The sequence below is a fragment of the Alosa sapidissima genome, chromosome 16, assembly GCF_018492685.1.
Source record: "Alosa sapidissima isolate fAloSap1 chromosome 16, fAloSap1.pri, whole genome shotgun sequence".
Taxonomy (NCBI): domain Eukaryota; kingdom Metazoa; phylum Chordata; class Actinopteri; order Clupeiformes; family Clupeidae; genus Alosa; species Alosa sapidissima.
Genome location: NC_055972.1, coordinates 26241571 through 26266153, shown reverse-complemented (window position 1 = coordinate 26266153; position 24583 = coordinate 26241571). Strand labels below are relative to the sequence as shown.

The window sequence follows — 24583 nt, the reverse complement described above, 5'->3', positions numbered from 1 at the left end:
ATATTACATTTTTTGTATTGCACATTATTACTCCCTTTATTTTGTGTGCCTTTCCTGTATGTGGATGGTTGAAGGTTTTACATTTATATGTAAAGTTACATTGCGCGCAATTCGCGCACCTGTAATTGCCATCAGGAATAGGAGGGAAGAATTGCGGTGCGTTATCTGGTGGTCGGTCTCCTCTGACAACAAGGTTGCGTATATTAGGTGAGCGCTTAAAGACCAAACGTGGGGGTTGCCTGAAGAAAATGTCTTTTAGTGTAGGGTCTGAGCTAAGGATAGGCCAGTGTCTTCTCACTATCGCTTCAAACTCTTAGTGGCGAGTACTGTGTAATGCAGGAGAATCTCCTATCGTCTTTTATTTCTCTTTCTATTTAGGCAATGTTCTTGGTCTGTGTTACTAATGGCTTCTTCACACAGTTGTGTTCCGTCAACGCATGCCAGTGGGTGTTCCTGACGGTAGCTATGCAAATGACTTGAAGTATAACTGTAATTTGATTGGTTGGTGCTGTCCGTCGATTGGCTTGATTGGCCGGTGCCGTCTGTCGGTGCAGCAACAGCTGAACTTCTCAATGCGAGCGACGGGAGAAACGTGACGCAACGGACCCACAATTCAGTTCGGCAACGGATGACGTCACTTCCTGGACTCGTCTGAGGCTGGTCTGTATGGGTCTGAGGTCTCTCAATGACTTAACCCCTACTGGGGTGAATGGGATGCGTCTCCAGCACTGCAACGCACGCAGCTGTGTGTAGAGGCCGTAAACCTCTCTACTGCATTGCTTATCCATGCTTCTGTATACTCTCGATCCCTAAAGCGCTGGGACATAGAGGCACACTGCACATTATAGTCTTGATCGGAACTGCAAATGCGTCGTATTCTATTAAATTGGCTGATGGGATCCAGGGTGATCGAAACGTTGCTATGTTTTTAAAGTAAAAAAGTTTATATTTTTGGAGCAAAATTGCAGTATGCAGACCACACTTCTTCCACTGTCTGACACTATTGTCTGGCAACTGCAAAAAACTTTGCTTTGGATGTGCGCACCCACTCTCCTAGACCAGAGGTTCCCCATTTTCAATTCTGAAAATCTTCTACGGCCCACCTACAGATATCAATAATGACAAGCCAGCTGGAACCTGCCACTCTTTCTCTATCTCACTGCTCAAGATGCGTTCCCAATTAAGTGCAGTAAGTAACATTCAAGTTAGATCTGCTGCATGGTGGAGATTGAGAGGACCCTTGCATGTAAAATGGTGTTGGTGCATTTTGACATTGTAAACGTTTTCAAGGAAGAGTGGAAAGTAGTTTGCAGTATAGCTACTTCTATTTATTGTCTAAATCCTTCTGTCCCTTGGTGATGCCTATGGTAGCAGCGGCAGCACTGATTTTATTAAGTATTCAGGCTACCTTTCGGCCCACAATGCCTGGGTGGCCCACACTTTAGTCAGCTGCAAATATGGTTTGACCCCAAAAAAATCTAACAAAAGTGTTTTCAGTGGTTTATAGTAGTATCAGATGTACTTAAAAACATACTAAAAGTTTACCAAAGTTTGACTCCAAGAAAGGTCCAATTTTTAAAATGGCGGCCGTCAGGTCCTTAAAATGACCATTACCCCTTTGTATTCCTTCTATAGACCAGGAATAATGGTACATGAATGGTAGCCTACCTGGTACGTTTTGACCATGTAACATTCTAATTAGCATATTTGCATGATAGATAAGTGATTACAAGTACAATAAAGCAATTGGTTACAAGTATATTTATACGAAAAATAAGTACATTTCCCTTAAGTCACTGCATATTTCTCCTTTCTCAAATTGCCTAGTGTTGGTGGTTTAGGTGGTACATAACCATTCTTTTGATTCCAATAAAGAATAAATTCATTAGAATTGTATGGTACTGTAAAAACAGGGCTGGAACTGTGAAGGCTCAGTACCGCTAACCCCTTTTCTTTTTTTAATTTTTCTGTTTTCTTCAGTTGTTTCCTCTTATTCTGGTTTATTTTTTATACTTTTTTGCACTGTGACCTTCACTAGAATCAGTACTCTTTGTGCCAAACAACACTGCCATTGCCATACTTTGGGAAACACTGTTCTAGACACTGTCACTGGTTCCACAGCCCATACACAACCTATGAAATAACCTCTCATCTCCGAAAGCTATTTAAAGCTATGACACCCAAATAATACACACATGTATGTTTTCGGATGAATAGTTTAGTTTACTTTCTCAGCGGCGTAAGCTTTACCTTGTTCTTGTAGAAGTCGGAAATATGGATGCATCCCATGGGCCTTCCATGAAGTTAGATTGCTTCAATTTATCTTCTCAATGGTCTGATTATGCAGAACAAATTATAAATAAATGGATTATTAGAGCAGCCAAGTGTGGCTTAGATTATCCATGTGTCTATACAGTATGTGTTATAAAGCTTTCTTTATGATTTAGATTATAGTAAATGGATGGCCATTGCTTGTAACCATGCATGAATATAACAGACATTTAATGTAGGCCTATCTCCTTTCCTAAAAAGTAACATTTATTAACATTCAAAGAATGACAGAAACAAATCATGGATCCTAGCTGATCTTTAGCCACAGCAGTGGTTTTCAAGAACCTTTTCATGTAAAATTATATATGCATTGAAAATGACACACCGGTTTTAAATAATTTTTTTGCCGCAACTGGCTTTACCTGTAGTCCTAGCAGCCAATAGGTGGCTGTGTTGCTCTATCTGTTACTCTAAAAGCACACAGTGATTAAATTGATCTTGAATCATATTGAAGTTCAAAAATACCCACGGGCATTTGTGCAAGAGGTGTAAGATTTGCACTTCTTACGGCCAGATTTAACAGCTTTAATTAACTCACAATCTTTCCATCATTTATTTTGTAATGTTTGACAAGATTTCAGTTTGTGTTGAATGCTGGGATTGAAATATGTCTGAATGCTTGCACCCCCCCCGCCCCCCCCCCCCATCCCCACCCCTCTCTCTCACACACACACACATACACACAAAACTTGCTTGAGGACTCCACTGTTCTCATAAGTTTCAAGTGTCGGCACTTTTAGACATTTAAGAATAATGAAAAAAAGCATCTCAGCCAACAGAAACAACTGGAACAGTTTTGCAGGATTTGTAACGTGACAGAGTCAATTCCATGTGTTCTTTGTTGTTTGCTTGTTTTCTCACGGGATTCATAGGAATGCTATGGTATGAACTAGGAGTGTGGTTATGCACTCTTCCATGCCAGCAAGATGGCTCAAGTCTCCAAAAACAGCAGACTTAGAACCATGGGCCGAAGGCGGCACTGGCACACCGAACCAGTAACACCTGCCTCAGAGCCAGCAAATCAACCTTCAAGAAACAAAAAACAGACTTTTAAAAAAATATCCCACCAGGGGAGATCATCACCATATAACAGAAACAGAATCAGTCCCACATCACAAGTCTTGTGGTTCATGATCATTTCCATATAAGTAAAGGTAGCATTCCAAAATATTGATGATATTAAATTGTGAGTACAGAGTTGTGATATTTAAATATGAATAAAGAAAATTATTTTCACAGTATTTCGGAGCGTTACTTGAAATAGAAATGAAAGATGTTTCCAAAGTGTTTTCCATCCTTATTAAGACACTTATTTCTAAAATAAGTCATCATTACATGTGGGAAATGTTATGTGTTTCAAGTCTGACATAAAATACATCTGATATGCCGACTTGCATCAGGACTTGTATTTTTTGGGGGGTATCTTACAATATATTTGCAAATTGGTTACACTAATCTGCCCATAAGCCGTAATGCAAAAATTATTGTGCTAGCTGCATGTCTAACCTTAAGTCTTAGTCTCTTTTATAAAACAAGATTCTAACAGCCAATCACTTACAATAAACATACACCACGCCATTCATTTAAAGTTCAAAAGTTTAAAGAGAAAAGAGTATGAGCTACGCTTTTAAGAAATTTTAGAACGTAATGAGTATTACTCCCCAGAGGATGTGGGACAGCAAAATCACACTTAGGATTGGCACATCATCATGTCCCAACTTTATGAGAATACAAACCTCAGAGAGCATCCAAAATTAGGAAACATTTCATGTGAGGGTTACCAGCCGTCTCTCAGTAATGGTGTTAAGACTTCTCCCCTCACCTCACTTCTTTCCATGATGTCATAAAAGGGTGAGATGTGAAATTGTTGGATCTCTGTGAGAAGAAAAAGAGTGCAATAAAGGAGAAAAAATCTGGCTTTTAGAAACGTGTGTGAACACACGCTCATGCAGACACACACACACACACACACACACAAGTGCTCATACACAAATGCTCATATTCACACTCACTCACTCTTTCTCTCCCTCTCTTTTACATACACACACAGACAGACAGACAGACAGACAGACACACACACACACACACACACACACACGCGCACACAGAGAGACACTAACACAACGGAATTGTTATGGCTCCTGTCTTTCTTGAGCAGGTTTATTCTAGACAGCAAGACATGTGATGTCGGCCAAAAGATGTTGCTGCAGATGTGGACCCCACAAATACTTCACCTAAATGGCAATGGCAACTTCAAAGCTGGAGCCGAGAAAAGGGAAAGCTCGCAAACTCGCAAACGCTGAGCAGATTCTCCATAAACGGGGTGCTAATAGAACCGTAACTCCTGCCCCCTTACAATGCAGCATGTCATGCCTACAGCACACACACGCACACACACATACACACACACACACACACACACACACACACACATGCACAGACACACACACACACATGCATACTCACACACACACACAGACACACACTCACGCATGCAAGCACACACACACACACACACATATGCACAGACACACACGCACAGACACACACACACACATGCATACTCACACACACACACACACACACACACACATATGCACAGACACACACGCACAGACACACACACACACATGCATACTCACACACACACACAGACACACACACAGACACACACACATACATACTCACATACACATGCAGACACGCATACACATACACGCACACACACGCATACTTAACTCACTCTCTCACTCACTCACTCACTCAGTCTTTCAGATCAACACACAGCTTGTCTATACAAACCCACTTGAGTGCTATGCAGCGTTGCTGGACCACTGGCTGTTTTGGAATGTCTTTCATCTTTAAAAATGAAAAATTTAAATCTGTATACCAGATACAGTTCTTTTGATAACAGCATCGATTCATGAGCGAGAGCTTCCACTCCACAAACACCCTGAGAAGGCAGTTGGCTTTGATTTCTTTCTATTGCGTTTAGTAAGGGGCGCATTCAAAGACTCCAAAGAATGCCGACAGTGTAGAACCATTACAGAATCAGAGGATGAAAAACATCTCCATCTCTTGTTTTTTTTGTTCCTCCAGGGAACATTTATCAAGCAGGGAAATTTAATAACAAGCACAGGATGGGGATAATTTGAGCAGCTATCTAGTGATTATGCTGAAAGAGAGCAAACGATCCTGTCATACCATTCCATATTTACTGTATCAAACTGTGTGGGCCGATTGTGCCTATAGCAACTATACGTTTATCTTGTTTTGTTATGCTTGGCTAATGTGTTTTATGGTAACAACAATAATGACAACAATGCACGGTGCATTACAATACACTTAGATCATACCTCCCACATTTCGCATATATGACAACATATAACAAAGCCCTGAAGCCTGTCATTAATGATAATAGCTGCAATTACCACAAATTTATTTAATTTCAGCTTCAATCAATCTTTGCGATGTTTGTCTCACTAATCCATGAGAAGAGGGGGATGAAGAAGTATAATTAGGAAAAGAGTAAATCTATGCCCTCTTTGTTCTGATTGTCAGTTAAACTGCTGTTTCCCCATACCAGCCTGTGTTGAAAATGAGCCAATCTGTCGTTAGTTTTAAAAACATGTTAATTTTAAGTTGTTAAAAGTTATTCATCTGGCTTTCGCAAATGACTACAGCTCACTGTTTGATTTGCTTTGATTTTCCACCATCTCATGCACTTGGCACGCCAATATAAAGAAGCTTGGTGATATCACAATCTGTGGTTTACATGGTAGCTCAACACCTGACACTTATGATGACATAAAACATGAACTGTGAGGGAGAAAGAAATTATGTGCGGGTTAAACTAAAACCATGTGTTTGACGGACATCAGCACTTGAGTAAATGGTCGGTCTCAAGCCTTTTTCATGGTTCCAGTTGCTGCTGGACACACCCAGCAAACTGATTGTGAAAATTCCAAGAGGTCTCGCAGGCCTGGGATATATATCCGTGTGATATCGATTCGGGGAGAATGAGGACACACATAATGTGTTATTTAACTGGTACATGAATTGGCCTTTCATCCAGGGCAAGCATGTGAAATTCTGCTGGAAGCATGTCCAAATAAATACGCTGGAAGACACAGACACTTCTTCCCTTCGGTCAGCCTGCGTGCAGCCAGGCAGGCGGGAGCAGATGTTCATCAGATGTTCAGCAAAATAAATAAATAAATAAATAACTATATTGGTGCCCTCTACGAAAACATTTGCGACTGATTCTTGAGTGATGATAATGACAAAGTCGTGGGGTTTTCTGTTTGAAGGACAGAAGCTTGAATGGATCCTCCCTCCCTCCCCCTCATTCCTGTCTCTGGTCTTTTACCTCACCTCAATCTTCCTGTCAGAAACCCTTCTGTTTGTGAATCCCCACATGAACCACTACAGAGAACTGGGCCGGGATGGGATGGGGAGGATGGAGGACTAGTCTGCCCACCAGGCTGGTCACATGCAGCACAGTCACTGGGGCTGCACGACGCGAGGCCCCTTTGAAAATGCTTACTAGTCTGCGTGGCTCCACTGTAGTCACCCCCCACTCCTCATCCCCTTGAACATCACAGTCCAGTGACGCACAGCTGCAAGCTGTTCTATGGCTTTAGAGCAGATAGACAAACAGACAAACAGAGAGAAAGAGAGAGAGAGAAAGAGAAGGAGCCCAATGACCAAAACAGGCATTTCTTGAGACTTGAGACCAAGAATAGTCTATTTTTCCGATATGGTTATTTTCTCACAAAAACATACAAAACCGCACAAAGCCCCTTGCAGCATTTCTAAAAAAAACATTGCAGTCTTTACTGTTCCAGCAAGGCATGGCTTTTTGTTTAAGCTTGTCGCTGAGTTGGTGTAAACTGAAGAGGTTTTACAGTTAAGACCTTAGAGAAGTGAGTCTCAGTTCAACACCACTGGGGCCCAGTCATGTGTTGAAGGACAGAACACTCTTGTGTGCCCTGGGCGGGTCACTGGAGACTCAGCCAGCGACTCTGATGCAGCGTGTGACAAAAACAACACTGGCGCTGATTAACACTCACCTCTAGATGATAGGGTCGCCCTGCAGGCGGAACGATTCGTAATAACCCTGACTGTTTATGGTCTCAGTTTAACAAAGAATTCATAGAGTAAGATGCCTGAGTCAAACACATGGCGACTTTGAAGAATTTTAATGGGCAGTAGTGTTTGTCTTCCTGCAGAGGGAATTGTTGATTTGCAAAAAGCCTTGACATCCAGAGGGCACTGAGACAGTTTAGGAACAGCTGTATGGCATGAACACAGTGCACTAGACATCCAATGTTCCTACTCCAACTGGTTGATGCAGTGACTATTTGGTTTGCACTCTGTACATAAAATGTGCTATGTAAATAAATACTTTATTATCAAAGGATTTTACTGATCTTCTAGTATGTAAAAGGTTAAATGCCTCTCTTTCTCTCAATGAAAAGAAGAAAGTATTTCACTTTACAGTGAAGTGTGTTTTTACTGACTTGAGTGACAAAAATGCTTTAACTCTCTCCTGTGGACGACAACACTGCTCTCATGACATGTTATATGAAAGAGTGATCGGAGCCGAAAGACAGGCTTTGGCCGCCTCTGCTTTTAAAAGACACAGGGCCGTTTCATTCAGAGTCCCACACAGTTGACAGACAGTTCCCAAACCTCTCCATACTCCCTCATTTTCCTGTCAACATCATCTACAGGGCCGACTTTGACGCAGAGCTCGTTTGCCCGCCCTCATCCTCTACCCTGATTACTCACATGCGTACACATGTCTGCTCAGAGCTGAAGCCTGCACAGTGGAGTCCTTAAGAAGCTGAGGGCTAAATAGGAGGCTTCCTCAAGGCAAAGGAAAATGACACTTTATGACATGTTTATGGCTATGGGTGAACCAGTGAAGGTATACGGTTTTTAATGTGACTGTGTTTTTTTTCCCCATGAAATCATACATTACGTAATTTTATGTTGTAAAATGTTAACTACTTGGCATTGTTTTTCAGCTCAACATTACATCTCCTGGGAGGCATGCATCTTTAGGTGCAGTGGAGAAAAGGCAGGCAGGAAACACTGACAACCACACAACCCTCAACCTGAAAAAACAAACAAACAAAACAAAACAAAAACATGACGCTATGGCAGTAGTGAGCAATCAACATTATAAAAGAATTAGAATCATAGAATCATGTAATATATGATTCTAAGGAATTAATAATACATCCTTGGAATCATATATTACCAAATTATACCAGATTTTTTTTTTTTTTACTATCGCTACAATTTTCAGGAATGGCTTGAGTCTTAGGCTTTTGAGGTCTATGGATCTTGAGCCAGCTCATATATTTCCTTATGGTCATTTCATTCGATAAATGTGACATACAGAGATGCAAATGACCACAAAGAAACACATGAGCTAGCTCAAGAGCCTCAGACCTCAATAGCTTCAATACTCAAGCCTTTCCTGAAAATGTTGAAAGACTCTCACATATAACCTCTGCTAAACTGTCTATTTGATTCTAAAGTGATCTTGAGAATCGGCAAGAAGACATTGTTCAAACACAAAACAGATTCTATTAAGGGGCTATAAACTGGTCTGGCACAAAACCTTTGACAGGACACGCAGTCAAACCTTACTGGCCAGCCCTGTGCTGCAGAGTGCAGACATGTGGGACCTCCTGAGCCAATTTTTTTGCACACATGCACACACACACACACATTCGCCCCTATCCCTGTCTCAGACACAAAAAAAATAAATCACTTTCATCAGCAATAGGCCAGCTTTCATGTCTGTCTTTTGAGAGCCAAAGCAAACGTCATTATCCTTTGCATATGATTAAAGAAAAACAAACTTGTTTTTGCACCGGGCATGATACTTTTGATCACTGCAATGGTTTGGGTGGGATGTATATATACACACACAGTATATGTGTGACTGACCACCAGCCATATGCAGCAGGAGTGTTTGGATTTGGAAGTGCGATTCTATCAGAGTTATTGTATTGCTCCTGTAGCCCTACAGGAGATACAAGCAGAGGATGTTTGTCTGTACATTTTTTAATTATTTGTTTATCCAACCTCTCTCCCCTTATGATTGCAATCTCGATGTGTTACTTTGTATTACTTTGTAGCCAGGTCCTCTCATTATGCTATAATAAAACATTTTCAATCCTCAATAGCTTTTTCCTAACAATGACGACAATATGACCGCATTGAATAGATGATGAGGCATGGATCCTTTATCTTTGAACAAGTGCGTACATTTTGAACTCTGAACTATGAAAGATTGCTTCCATGCTTTCCAGATGCTGAACATTAGCTATGAACTTGACTAATTGTTTCGCTATGAGAGTTCATGTTGAGCCAGAGTTCATGTTAGTGAGGTCTAACTGAGACGATTGTGCACTGCATGCATTGATCTGTGATCGTTTTAGCTGGTCTAGACAACACTGCACGTTTGTTTATTATTGAATTCCAGCTGTATTTTAATGAGTGCGTACACTTCTCACAATCATACAATGCACCGGTGCTGTCAGAAACAGCACAGGGTAAACTCAGCTGTAGGGGGGAGCCCGGGGGAGGGGGTGTGTGAAATGCTAAAATAAAGTGAGCACAACAAATTAATGAGGGCCGTGACTTTTTGTGGAATGCCATCTGAATCTGTGTCAACCATGAGAACACTGCAAACCAAACATTTGTATATAACACAATTCACCACAGACTAATTCTTATGCTCATAACGTACTCCTGTTAAGTACCAAGACTGCCTCCATTAATATAATGACTCATCTCCCCTCCACTTTATATGGCCTCCTCCTAAGGTACTCAAGTCTATAAAATATTCATTCTAACGTCTAGACTCTACGGGGATGATTGCATGTTTCCCCGTTTGCCTACTGGTGTTCAGGCAGGCCTACCACACTGACTCACAGACAGATAGAGACAGTGTGTCCATCCTGCAGGCCATGCCTTGAACAGAGACGACTTCTACTCCAAGCTACTAGCTTCTCCGTGAGGCTGCAGGCTGGACAGTGGAGGAGACTAATAACATGTGATTTAATGAGTGGCAGACTGACAGCTACAGCTCCCAGCGGGGGCTTGTCTCTCGTAGTCTCGCTCCATTGGTGTCTGCCTGCATGCATGCTGCTGCTGTTTCCATAAGCCTAATAATTTCCAATAAGTGTGCAGTCTCTCCCTGTAATTATCTAATGTCTGCAGGCTTAACTGTGGGATAAGATGTGTGGAAGTTAGTCATGCATTTGTTTTTGCTGGATGAGAATTATTTAGTGGATGAATCACAGAAGGTAAGGCCTACTGTATATAGCAAGCTTGACACATACTTGTTAATTTATGAACTATTTATGAAAAGAAAAACTGTATAATAATTGTAGAACATATCCAAATTGTAAAAAATCTTTCACTCAGCCTTTTTGCTGGTACAGGTTTACACTAGTGCATCACTGCTGCAGCACTCACACATTCACATGCAGACAGTATAAAACCACCCCCCTGTTTCAGAGTATACAGTAAGTACCCTTTGGATGCCAACATCCATTTAGGTTGACTTGACATGGAGGTGAGGCCATCTGTTTAAAGTAAATAAGATGTAGCAAACTTATTTCTGAACTAAGTGATGCCAGATGTGGAGAAACCGATACAATCTCTCTCCGGGTAATGAACTGGAAGCAGATAATAAGACAAAGTGGAAAAAGCCACGCTCAATAGGCTCGATGTAACCTGTTCACAGAATTCCCTGCATGAAAAACATTTACCTTACATGATTGTATACAAATATTTCCCTTACGTGATGGTATACGTATACTTTTAATAGAGCATTAAACGTTCCAGGAGAGGTTCATCTTCCAAAACTCTTCAGGCAGAACATCCTCTGGTGAGCTGAGCTTGCTTGAGCTTTGTCTCCCATTTCAGGTCACTGGTGATGGTGGTAGCCTATTCCGCAAACCTTTACTGTACTGTTGTGTTGTTGGTGAGTTTTTTTTCTTTGGAAGTCTGCTACTTGACACTGACCTCTTGGTTGTTTTGTGTATACCATGCTGGCCAGTTGTGACAGTGTTCAGGCCAACTCATCTCTGCCCTTGGTTTGATGAGACCTAGGACCGTCACCAGCAAACTTGACCAGCTTGAAGGAGGATGCTGGAGGTGCAGTCATCAGTTATGGGCTAGTCATGAAATGAAAATCTTATCTGGAACAAATAAAAAACATTTTTACACAAACTATCAAACAGCCTACACATGATAATAATAGCCTTAAGTGTCTGTTTTATGCTATTGAGATACAGTGTAGGCTATGCTAGATTGCAAGTGCATACTCTTAAAGTGAACATAAATCTGAGACTGATTTAATACAGTAATTTAATACAGTAATTATGTAGGCTAACTAATGAGAAATTAATCTCCTTCAAGTTAGCCTGAGAGGCTCGGTGCATGTCTTTCATCAGTGATGGCCTAAAATAAGAGAAAAAGGTCCAAAGAAGAATATTACAAGATAAACTAGAAATGCAATTCCAAGGAATTACCAGTGCATGATAATGCTAGGATAGACATGGTGGTTGCATAGCTTAATAAAAGTTGTTGATAGACAGATAGTTTAAAGGGACACCAGGCAACGTTTTCGTGTTAATTAATCATCTTCGTAAGGCGGTATATGGTTAAATGACTCATTACAGGGCGAATGAAGACTCTCTCGCCTGCCCCTACTGCCTGTAGGAAGAATATCCCGCTTGCAAGTTCGGTGTATCCAACCAGCCGACCTTCAGTCTCACAAAGTCTCAGACATCACGAGAAGCAGGATTTAAATTCACCAGGATGCAGGATTTAAATTCACCAGGATGCAGGATTTAAATCCTGTTTAAACCCTGCATCCCCAGCACAGAGGCAGGCTAACGAAACGCTAGCGGTTGTTGCAAACGTGTGTATAATGGCAGAGCCGGCGAAAAAGCAGCGAAAACCCTTGACGGAAAATGCAAAAAAAGGAAATAAGCTTCAGACAGAGCGAGGGCTTGCACACGTATCGACACGTACAGATGCTAGGGGGAGCTTCGTAGAGAAAAAGCATCAGGCTTGTCTGATTAGTTTAGTTTAGTGCAGCGGTTCCCCAACTTTTTTCCCCGCGGACCACCTTTTACATCCTGACTCGGCTCGCGTACCTCCACCATTCGACACATAATACAACACATTCTATTGACGCGTTCCAGGCATAATGTTTAATTAGCCACCCTACATGATAGCAAATAACAAAATCAAAATGCGCAACTGGTCTATGAGCTCTCACGCTAAAAACAGTGTGGAGAAAACATTAGACTGGTTAGATAAATCTACATGAAGCTTAGGGGGAGCGTACCTATGTTCCCTTGGTCCTATGTTCCCCGCTTTGTATGAGACCGGGGAACATAGGACCCTTTTTTAAAACCCTAACCCTAACCCCGAGCGGGGAACATAGGACCCGAGGAACATAGGACCTGGGGAACATAGGGATGACCCCAGCTTAGGCCTATATGCCTCATCATACTTTAGTTTTTTTTTCACTCAGTCTTTTCTCCTGCGAGTTTCTCTCGCTTCTCCTCTTCGATCGCTTTGATTAGGCTTTTTGGACAGTGTTCTTCTTTTTAACCAGTTTTCCATGTTTGCTTAGCCTTCTACCTATCTATACTTCCACGAAACTAACGAGCCAGATATTCTGTCTGCCCGCAGGAAATAACGTGCATTGTGGGTAGCTTATTTTTAATGGAAACATAGCCTACTATAGAGTTTACAAATTATTTCCTTTAATTTCACGTTTCCATATCATTATAACCCGATTCGAAATGATGTATTATTAGTTAATTAATTAGATCATTAATTGATTAATCATTTTTAACACCTTTCCGACATTGCCCTTTTCATCTTGCATACCCCCTATTGGCAGCTATCACAGTTTGGGAATCCCTGGTTTAGTGGATGTTGATACACTTAGTTGAATGGCTGTGTATAGGTAGATTGACGATAGCTGACAGTTGGAATGGCTCTAATATTTGTTAGTAGTTATGCTAACAATGCTAACTATGCTAACCATGTTACTTAGTTAACTTGGCTAGTGTTTGCTAACTGTTATGCTAACAATGCTAACTAGCTACAGTCGGTGGGAGTCATTTAGTTGATGACAACTGACAGTTGGAATGGCGAAACATTTAAAAAGTTGAGTAGTTTAAATGGTTAAATTATTTAACGGGCTCTGGTGAGTGGGTGCACTGATGGGTAAACTCATCTTGCGGTCATTTAGTAAAAGACGGTAGCCTACACATCGATATCACATCATGACATTGATTACAGTGCAATACGGCCATTAAGCAATTAGAATCCTGTGCCAGGTGTTCAAGACATGGCGTGGCTACAGGTTTGGGTTAAAGGCCGGTCTCCAATAGAGGCCTGGTTTGTTTTTTAGTTTCGGGTTGTATTTAATCATCTAAAACCCGTCAGATCGTCTGTTTAAAGCCCAATTCACACCAAAGATTCGCAATGACATGAAACCGTTGCAGAAAGGAGTTTGGTGTGAATTAGATGTTGCACATCGTTGCAAGCTGTCGCAAAGCATTCACTATGTCTAGTCACAGTTGCAAGGTTTTAAAATGTTGCATTAAGTTGCTGGTTAATAGAATGTTGCAGCTCATCCCGTTGGAAATCTTTGGTGTGATTTGGCCTTAAGTATGTGTAACCTGTGTTGTGTTGAACCTGCGCGATTTAGCCCTGCACACGCCCGGACTCGAACCCGCAAACAGCAGCACCTCGGATAGAGAGGCGAGCGCGCTAACAATTGAGCCAATAGCCCAGGCTACTGGCTTGCATGCCAGCAGCACTCCTGAGGCATCAGGGAGTGAGGTTTACCAACGTTCCACAAGCACAGCTAAGCTAGCTGGCATCCGTTACATATGGAGCAGGCTGCGCACGCTAACGTTATGATTAGATGACATTAAAAGACAGCGGTGGGGAAAAGCTAGAGTTCCAAATTGTATAACTTTTTTCAATAGGAACTATGCCTATATGTCCGACTTCGTCATTGTTCAATTCATCCCTTGTGTTTAAAACTTGTGGATAGGCCGATGGTAAGCTTGTTTTTATGCTGGCAACAAAACAAAGGGTTCGCAAATGTTATTCTTTATTCTAAATGAGTATAAAGAAAAAGAAGTAGGCTATGATTTGAAATATAAGTCAAGTCAAGTTTATTTATATAGCGCATTTCATACACAGAGGTCATTCAATGTGCTTTACATAAACAAAACCAAACAATAATAACAAATAAAAAGCATTGAAAGGCAATATAGTCAAAGAATAGTTAAAAGGTAAAGATCATAATAAAAAGAAAACATAAAACACAAGGTAAAATAATTTAAAAATAAAGGATAATTAGTAAGCAAAAAAAACAAAGGCAAAAGTAGTAAAAAGAAGTAATAAAAGATAAAGTAGAATAATTATCAAGGCAGATTCAGAATTTGAGAACGCGGCACAGTTAGCAGAAAGCATCTGAGAACAGTTTGGTCTTAAGTCTAGATTTAAAACTGGCTACAGTTGGGGCCTTTTTGATGTCATCCGAAAGTTGATTCCACAGCTGAGCCGCATAGCAGCTAAAAGCTGCTTCACCATGTTTAGTTCTAACAGTAGGTTTTACTAGCAGGTTTTTCACCTGGGACCTGAGAGGACGCGAAGGTGTGTACTGCTGAAGCATGTCTGACAGGTATTTAGGTCCTGCTCCATTTACTGATTTATAAACAAGCAATAGAGCTTTAAAGTCAATTCTGTGACTTACTGGAAGCCAGTGCAAGGACTTAAGAATTGGAGTAATGTGGTCAGTTCTTTTAGTTTCTGTTAGAATCCTAGCTGCTGCATTTTGTATCATCTGAAGCTGTTTAATAGTCTTTTTAGGAAGGCCTGTGAACAGTCCATTGCAGTAATCAACCCTGCTGGAGATAAATGCATGAATGAGTTTCATATTTTGACATCAGTCTGGCAATATTGGAAATACTGGAAATATAAGCTGACTCTTGTCAAATTTGCCAAATAAAATATGAGAGAAATTATATGGTTCATGTTCTCTCATGCTGTTTCATTCCTGCTGAAAAGGAAGGAGAATGCAACATTACGCACGTTCCGCTTTTGCATAAATAATTCCTGAATGGTTTTGGTCAGGGCTGATAATGCAACTGTATTTGAAAAAGGACGATATAGGCTAGGTTGCTACAAAATATGAGCTTTCAGTGTGATACGATCTCTTTGTAAATTATGTTTGATTAAAATGTGTTTCATCTGTTCTGGCTATCCCTGCTATTTGGATCTTACTGTATCTCACTCAATGAACAACATCTCAACACTAAATTAATGATGATCCGTAATTGTCATCAGATAGCCTAGTCATATAGGTAGACATTCAGTGTGTTTGAAATAATTAATTCGATAATATTTTCCATCTTTGAAGAGGAAAAGTTTTGTGTAAAGGGAATTAAAGGCCTGTCTCTAATACTAGCTGGTGCAGTCAAAGCCCGGGCTATTATTTGGAGTTTTACGGTAATGGCTATATTGTGATGTCATAATGGCAAATGTTAAGTCTATGGGGACATTTTTTTTATACATATATATGTATAAAAGTTACAAAGACGAAAAATACATAGAAGCCTTGTCCTTAAAAAGACCTATGTTACAAAGTTTGAAGTTTCTGTTACACGACTCACGGCTGAAACGAAAAAGTAGTCAGCAGAATAGCCTAATAAGAATAGCTGAATAAGAAGCCTAGGAAGAACAGTACAGTGCATTATGATTTCCATGCACTGTATTAAGAAGCATAGTGATAAGTATCCTACAGTGCATTTCCATGCACTGTAATCAGTGTCATGATGTGATATTATGTGTAGGCTACCGTCTTTTACTGAATGACCGCAAGATGAGTTTACCCACCAGTGCACCCACCCACCAGAGCCCACTTAAAACTTCCCTCAAGAACTGGTGCGAGTAATGCGATTCAGGGTTCAGAACAGAAAAGGCGGAGATCCAATCACGTGATTGCGTGGCCACGGTGAACTAGGAAGTGATTTCATGCAAGTGTTTTGGAAGAGTTCTGTAGCAAGGAAAGATAGTTTTAAGTAACATCGTGCACTACTGTTTCCTTAAAACTTCTCATCACTGCTTGTCTACTACTGATACCCCTTGTGCCTATTTTACTCTCTACGTAAATCCAACATGTCCGTGACACTGATTGTGGTTAGCTAGCGTTTCAGCTAGCCCACGCAAGCTTAGCTAGCTAACGTTGGCTAAAGTTTGCTGTCGTGTAAGTCCACTCTTACCATTCTGATACATAGAATCGTAAAAATAAGACACCGGTTTACACAACTATTGATACCAATTCTGCATGTTGTTTTGTATGTGCATATTCCGGCTGTTTATTATATCACGATCTTGAGCGAAGACGCCAAGAAGTGCATGATGCTGCAACTTAAAGCTAACTGTATCCTTAACCAAGTTTAGTCTGGTTTAATTTTAACACAATGTAGACGTCGTGAAAGCATGACAGGCGCAGATTATTTGTGCGTTTTAACGTAAAAACTGCTCACTGACACCGTGGTTGTTGTTCACGTAGCCTATTTACTGAAATGCTTGGGTAATTTAGCGAAATGCGGGCACACAAAGCATTGCAGAAACTTTATTGTACAGTTGTACTGAATATTCAATTGTAATACACTATCCCGAAGGTAATGCTCACACTTTAACTTCACTTCGCTTAGGTTCGCTAAATCACCCCCCACAAGGCGTACATTTAACGTAAGTTTACTTCTCCTGTCTTTCAACCAGGCTGTCTCAGCTGACTGACAGCCAGCATGTCCGCCTCCTGAGAATCCCACACAATGATGCCGTTAAATCTGGAAGAATCAGGTCATGGAGAACACATTAAGCTTGGCAAAGGGTCTTCCGGACCCTCTTCTGCCGGCCAATTCAAGGTCACCACGACACAACTCTATCTCAAGTGCAGAAGGAAAGGCTGTGGGGTTTGTGTTGGTGCACGCAGGTTCGTTTGCATTGCACAATCGTCAAAAACAGTGCTATCTTAGGCCTAGTGAGAATATTTCATCAGCTCTTTTGCTTGACAGTAAACTTTTGTGATATTATTACATAAGTCTATAGGAATGCTGTTTGTGTCTTTAAACACTGATGTATTATAAACCACGGATGAACAGACCAACCAGATCAAATATAATTGCCAGAAATTACTATTGTTCTTTCAGTAGCTTGAAGATGCATTCTATCTGACAGTGGTAAGGAATGAGACGGATCTTCTCCAAAGTTGGCTTTTTCCTCAGCCCATACTGCTCCCTTTCACCAAGTTTATAAAAATCAGCCTGGGAGGTTTTGCTTAATCCCTCAGACACAGAATAACAGACAGACACACAAACAAACGACGATGTAAACAATCTCCTTGTTGGAGGTCTACAGTAGCATAATGCTTCTCTTGTCTGAGATTGCTGACATTGAAATGTTTAAACTTGTTTCTTTTCTTTATCCAGGGGCAGGATATCATTCAGAGTCAAAAGCCAAGGAATATAAGCATGTGTGCAAGAGGGCATGCCAGAAAGTAAGTTTAAAACCTTTCTATTCCTTCCTCCAGTAAAGGAGTCAGCTTTTTTGCAAGTCTTTCTGTATTACTGTTTTCGATTCAACATGAATTCTAGCCAAAAATATGTACACGTTTGACATAGACCTCTAGACAGAGATGTATGTTCATTGTTGTTTTCACTGTCATCAAATGTGGGGTTCAATATCACCTCATTAAAAAGGTTTGCTCACTATATAGGACAGGGTTGAGGGATTAATCACTGATTCTTGGTTCATAAAAAAACATTATGTTGCCAGTGTCCATCTAATAATTTCATCCTGTGGCCATTGCAGCCAAACATTTCTGTCACAGAGCTTTTGGCCTTAATGACTTTGACCTCTTCACACGGTCAAGCATTCGTCTTCGTTCGGCATGATGGTAATGCTGGCCACCAATTCATTAGCTGCTCCAGGTCAGCGCTGCACTGAGACACGTCCCAGAGACAATATGAGGCCACTGTCATGTGGCTCTGCTCTGCGGCGCTCTGAAGTGGCGGGCGGGTGCAGGATGAAAGAACCCGCGATTGGGGGGGACTCAGGCCTGAGTCCAGTGCCAGGGAATGTGAGCTATGTGTTGATAACATGACACGGCCATGGGAAGGAGAGGGGTCTTCAGAGCAGAGCCGACTGCACTCACTTAGCAGCTAAACATGCCTAAAGCTGAACCATCATATTCTTATTACATACACACCTTTCTACCCATTTAAGGGGTTTATTTTTTTTTTTATTGTCTTGCTGGATAGCTTCATTAAATTTTTCACTGCTCAGCTATGATTATTGCTCTTGCAGATTTGTGTGTGGGTGTGTGTGTGTTCGTGTTCTCTCTTGACCATTGACCACTGTTTTGTGCCTTCAGCATATGATCGGAATGCCATCCTAATGTGTTGTTGAATTCACACCTTCAGGAATCTTGTCCTGCGATGCCAAGAGCTGGGTGTTTGTCTGCGTGTGTGCTCTGTGTTTTCATTCTGGGAGAAGTATGTAAACTCTGCTGTTCTGTGTCAGGCGGTGGACAGACTGAAGGCTGGAGCACTGGCAGTGGAGGCAGTGACTGCAGCTCTCATTGAACTTGAGGTACATCCACCCTACCCACTGTTCCTGCTGCTGTTAGATTCTCTGTTGATCAATTCATACTATCAGTGTAATGGGATCATCTTTTTTATATATATGTCATATTCTGTAAATGAAATGTAAGTTTACATTAATCATTGCCTGAAGAGTTACATAAGCACATTTTTGTTCATGCATAACCAGTATCTCTATGGTATTTATTACTTGGCCAAACATACCGAGTACAGTTGAATGTCCCAGGCCTGAATAGTTTATTTAGTGCTCAAGACGGTAAATAAGACCTTCAGAGACAGCTGTGCTCTCAGCTCTCAGGCTAGAGTTAGCATAGCCTCCTTTGTACAGTGCAAGTCTATGGCAAGTTTACATAGCGGTGGTTCACTGCACTAGCAGGTGTTTGGGATTGAAAGCCGGTGTCCTGCCTGCACAGTTCCTGACGTGTGCCCGCGCCTTGTGCTCCTCAGGACTCCCCTTTCACTAATGCAGGAATGGGCTCCAATCTAAACCTCCTCGGAGAGATCGAGTGTGACGCCAGCATCATGGATGGCAAGACTTTGCATTACGGAGCTGTAGGAGCCTTAAGTGGTGAGTGCTGCCTGCTGAAAAACAAACAAACAAACATACGGAAAGGGTAGCAAGTGGTAGCATCCCAACTATATATGGGCCCAATATATATGGGACCTGGGTTCCAATCTGACACACAGTTGTTTCCAAATCTCAATCCCAGACTTTTTTTTGCTTTCAATGATTCCTTGTCACTCTTCATTGTCTAAATCAAGGCAAGAACCCCTACACCCCAATACATGCATATAAAAAACATGTAGATGTCATAGTCATTAACTAGTCTGCATTTTATTATTTACAAATCTCAACCAGCTGTGTCGTGTAGTGGTGTAGCATGCAACCACAGTGTTCCCTTTTAAATAAGAGTCACAGGGGTCAAGGTTTACAGTGCACCCTGCAAAGGGTGTGCCTTAGAAATGAATCGAATTATGAATTACATCATAATTCGTCATCCCGTGCCAAGAGAATTAAGGCATGTCACACTAAAGCTGGTGTCGATCAGTGAGACGCCAGATTGTTTGTTTTAGTCAGCATGAAGCAACCATCAGCCATAAAATTGGCATATGACGAAGCGACTGGTTCTTGGCGATGGTTGAGTAAGCCCAGCATAAATGTCTCCTTTCTCTGAAAGACTTACTTTCTGACTGGGTAACAAATTGGACAGCAGGCTTTTGCCAGCTGAGGTTGTAAGAGAGAGCTGCCATATTTGTTAGGTGCTGCATTGCAGTGTACAGAGTGTGTGCGGTGTTCAGAGAGATTAGCTGCATAATAGAAAGGAGGGACGTTGTCGTACTGATGACCTGACTACCTCAATTTCCCTTTCCACAAGCTACACTACATGCTATACTGCTTTACTCTATTCTGCTATACTGCTATACTCTATTCTGCTATACTCTATTCTGCTATACTCTATATTGCTATACTCTATACTGCTATACTCTATATTCCTATACTACTATACTCTCTACTGATCTACTCTATACTCTATACTGCTAACAACATAACTTACACAAGCAAATATGATCCGTTCTAATATTCTCTACAGTAGAAGAGTACAAGACAACATTGTAATGTTCTCTACAGTAGAACAGTGTAAGACAGTGTTCTAATTGTTCTCCGCAGGGATCAAGAACCCAGTGCTGGTGGCGAGGAGGCTGCTGAGTGAAGCACAGAAGGGCAAGCTGTCGGCTGGCAGGATCCCCCCCTGGTGAGGACTCACTTCTGTTCTGTTGTCATCGTCCCTTTATGTTTCTCTCTGTACTATTGGTGTAGATTCATCGACAGAACTGCATTGCATCTTGGGCCCTATCGCATCGGATCGAATCGCATCGCACCGAGTTTCTCTGTATTAAAATGTATCGTCGTATAAGGGAGAAATGAACACCCCCTACTCTGTACTCTTGACTGACACGTAGCGAACGCCCAGCAGCGATGGTGCTCACATTCCGTCCCAGCTTTAAGCGAGGATCCAGCTGTGAAATGGAACTACGTGGTGCTGAAAAGTCTTAATGTGAGATATTTTTGAAGAGAGTTTTATCCCAGGCTCTCTTGTGGTGTTTGCCTGGAAAAGGGCCTTTTTGACATTGCGCGTGTGTGTGTGTGTGTGTATGTGTCGTGGACTTTGAAGATTGTGCCACGCTTGTTTTGCTCGCGTCAGTCACGCTGCCATCTCCGTCACCCAATCAACCCTCTGTCCCTTTGTGCCATCTGAGTTTTAAATGTCTCCAAATTGAGTGCAACGAGTTGACTGCCAAGACCAACCGTGTGACATCTCTCTCTTTCTGTCTTTCTCTCCCTCCCTTTGACTTTTCTCTTTCTCTCTCTCTCTCTCTCTCAGCTTTTTAGTGGGGAAAGGAGCGCAGCAGTGGGCGGTGAGTCATGGCATCCCTCCGTGCCCCTCGGAGAAGATGGCCACCAGTGAGTATATATCCGCCATCTTGTTTTCCAGTCTGCACTCCACCAGAGCAGCAGAGACCAGGCTTCTGACACAATCATCTGGATCACTGCTGTCAGCGCCCATATTATCAGTGTGAGCTAACACCCTCCGCTCGGCTCTGGGATGGCGCAGGCCTTTATATCAACAAAGATTATCAGCACACGGCATTTACTCTGCATAGGCCCACTAAATGTTTTCTTTGACAATAAATGGCTTGTTACCCACAGTCAATCATTTAGAGATTACGGGTGACTCAAAGCATTCCAAGAGAGAAAATGCGAAGGGCTTTAGATACTGCCTCATCAAAACCGTCATGATGGAGAACTCTGCCATGTCATGAAACAAGAATGTTGTACGGTGCATAGCTGGATTCACTTCCATGGATTCACGTTTGCCATAGTCATTTGTGGTGCAGCATGGTGCATTTTCATACTGTGTGGTACTGAGTTTCCTAAAGCTCTTAGTGGCTTGTGTTGGTCAATGCTAATAGCATTTCAGTTTACTTTATTTGATGGCTTCCTCTGTAGTAATGAGTTACTAGTGTGTGTGTGTGTGTGTGTGTGCGTTCCATGCTCTCCCTGTGCAGTGTGTGTGGCCCTGCAGTTTGGTGTTTGTAGAGTAAGCCAAACTCACACATTCATTAAACATGCTGAGTGTAGAGGGCGGAGGTGAAATGAGTTCTCACAATATGAACGAAATACTGTATATTTTTCTTCCCGTTTTTTTCTCAGTCCAAGATATTCTTGGATGACTAGCAAAGGACGCAGGTCACACAAACCCACAATGTGTTACAGCACGTAGTGGGGGAATATACAACTGCTCTGTTTGCTGTTAAGTGTACCAGTTTTTTGTGCTTGATTTAAAAAAAAAATAGATAGATAGAGTGCCATGTAAGATACATGATTATAGATATAGAGTAGGTATTGTCAAAAAGAGTGTCAAAGTATGGGTGATTGTAGTATTGCTTTTTATAAGTAATGGTCAAGGAAGAAGATGAGTCAGTACCTATTCTTCATGGATGCATCTCAACATTTGAGAGGTGGTGGTAGCGTAGTGGCTAAGGAGCTGGGCTAGTATGCAGCAGCCAATAAAAGTTGTGGGTTTGATTCCTGACTGCCACCATTGTGCCCTTGAGCAAGGCACTTATAACCCTAAGTTGCTCTGGAGAGACTGACGCTTGTAATAATTGACGTATGTAAAGTGTTTTGGATAAACAGCGCCAGCGAAATGAATAAGTAAGTAAGTTGCTTAGTGGAAAAAAAAATGTTTTAACAATACACACAGCAGTCGGTCTGTATAGAAGCCTGTTTCGGTGCCGTCAGCAGGCTGAAAAGGCCAAAATCTGTAGAGGATAGGCAATTTCATGCCATTCGGAGCCATTGATGAATGATTCAGGAGCAGTAAACATGTTTGTTCATCTGGTCGACCGATTCCCTGCAGAACGCTCCACCGTTTGTTTCCCACTGAGTCTAACTGCATTCCACCCAATTCCCCAAATGTCTTAATTGTGCTGATTTTATTCATTACTTTTTTCTTTGATTAAAAGATTTGGAACATAAGGTTCTGTAAACAATGCCATTCATGCTTTAATGGAATGGCCCCATGCAGCAACCCCCCCCCCCCCCCCCCCCCCTTCCGCCCAACACCACCTCTCCTTTCCTCTCTTCCTTCTTTTCTTCTTTTCTTCCCTTCCCTTTCTATCCTTTTCTTCCCTTCCTGCATGAACTGGAAATGATCTGAAGCCAGAATCATGACTGTGTGTTGTTGTAACACATGTCCCATTTTACAGGGAGCTTTTTGTTGAGGCTTCAAATAGTCTCCATTGATTACTACCACACGCTTTGAGCACTATAATTTGTGTTTGAAATTAGGGCCAAGAGTGTGCCATTCAGTGCGGCACTTATTACAACTCTATTATGTTGGAGCCTATGAGGAGCCTCGGTGTGCGTGCGTGCGTGCGTGTGTGTGTGTGTGTGCGCGCGCTCGTTCGTGCTCGTTTGAGTGTGTGATGTAATCCAGTCTTTGGGCGATTGTGTAGAGATGTGGCAACATTTGAGCCACAGTGGGAAGCAATATTGCGTGAGTGTCTGTGAGAGAGTATGTTTAGGTGAGTGTGTGTGTGTGTGCACAAGCATGAGTGCTTGTGTCCTTGCGTGCCTGCTTGTGTCTTTGTGTGTACTCAAGCGTGATTGTGTTTTTTTCCCTGCAGAGTTCAGTATGTCTGCCTACAGAAGAAACAAGAGGAAGATGGAGTTGGCGGAGAAGGTGGAGACGGAGCGCTGTCAATTAAAAAGAGGGCGACAGTCAAACGTGAGTTGTCCCCCGCACCTTAACTTCATACATGCGGACTATCAATCACGACTGCCTCCCCTGCCAGTAGTTGATATACGCGACAGTCAAACGTGAGTTGTCCCCCGCACCTTAACTTCATACATGCGGACTATCAATCACGACTGCCTCCCCTGCCAGTAGTTGATATACGCGACAGTCAAACGTGAGTTGTCCCCCGCACCTTAACTTCATACATGCGGACTATCAATCACGACTGCCTCCCCTGCCAGTAGTTGATATACGCGACAGTCAAACGTGAGTTGTCCCCCGCACCTTAACTTCATACATGCGGACTATCAATCACGACTGCCTCCCCTGCCAGTAGTTGATATACGCGACAGTCAAACGTGAGTTGTCCCCTGCACCTTAACTTCATACATGCGGACTATCAATCACGACTGCCTCCCCTGCCAGTAGTTGATATACGCGACAGTCAAACGTGAGTTGTCCCCTGCACCTTAACTTCATACATGCGGACTATCAATCACGACTGCCTCCCCTGCCAGTAGTTGATATACGCGACAGTCAAACGTGAGTTGTCCCCTGCACCTTAACTTCATACATGCGGACTATCAATCACGACTGCCTCCCCTGCCAGTAGTTGATATACGCGACAGTCAAACGTGAGTTGTCCCCCGCACCTTAACTTCATACATGCGGACTATCAATCACGACTGCCTCGCCCTGCCTGTAGTT

The 24583-nt window shown here is 42.0% G+C and overlaps 1 protein-coding gene across 2 annotated transcripts in view; it reads left to right on the top strand.

The window, feature by feature from the left end:
• Nucleotides 1-16392: 16392 nt before the first annotated feature.
• tasp1 (taspase, threonine aspartase, 1) overlaps nucleotides 16393-24583 on the top strand; it is a 33514-nt gene continuing 25323 nt past the window's right edge. The window contains exons 1-8 of one of the 2 annotated variants that reach the window (XM_042065858.1): nucleotides 16393-16669; nucleotides 17191-17404; nucleotides 17901-17968; nucleotides 18994-19062; nucleotides 19521-19641; nucleotides 20743-20827; nucleotides 21458-21537; nucleotides 23766-23866. In XM_042065858.1, the coding sequence (XP_041921792.1) occupies nucleotides 17275-17404; nucleotides 17901-17968; nucleotides 18994-19062; nucleotides 19521-19641; nucleotides 20743-20827; nucleotides 21458-21537; nucleotides 23766-23866 (654 nt within the window). In that variant the 5' untranslated portion in view covers nucleotides 16393-16669; nucleotides 17191-17274. Of the gene's footprint in view, nucleotides 16670-16722; nucleotides 17091-17190; nucleotides 17405-17900; nucleotides 17969-18993; nucleotides 19063-19520; nucleotides 19642-20742; nucleotides 20828-21457; nucleotides 21538-23765; nucleotides 23867-24583 lie in introns of those variants that run through there. The other variant, XM_042065859.1, reaches the window with a different exon arrangement.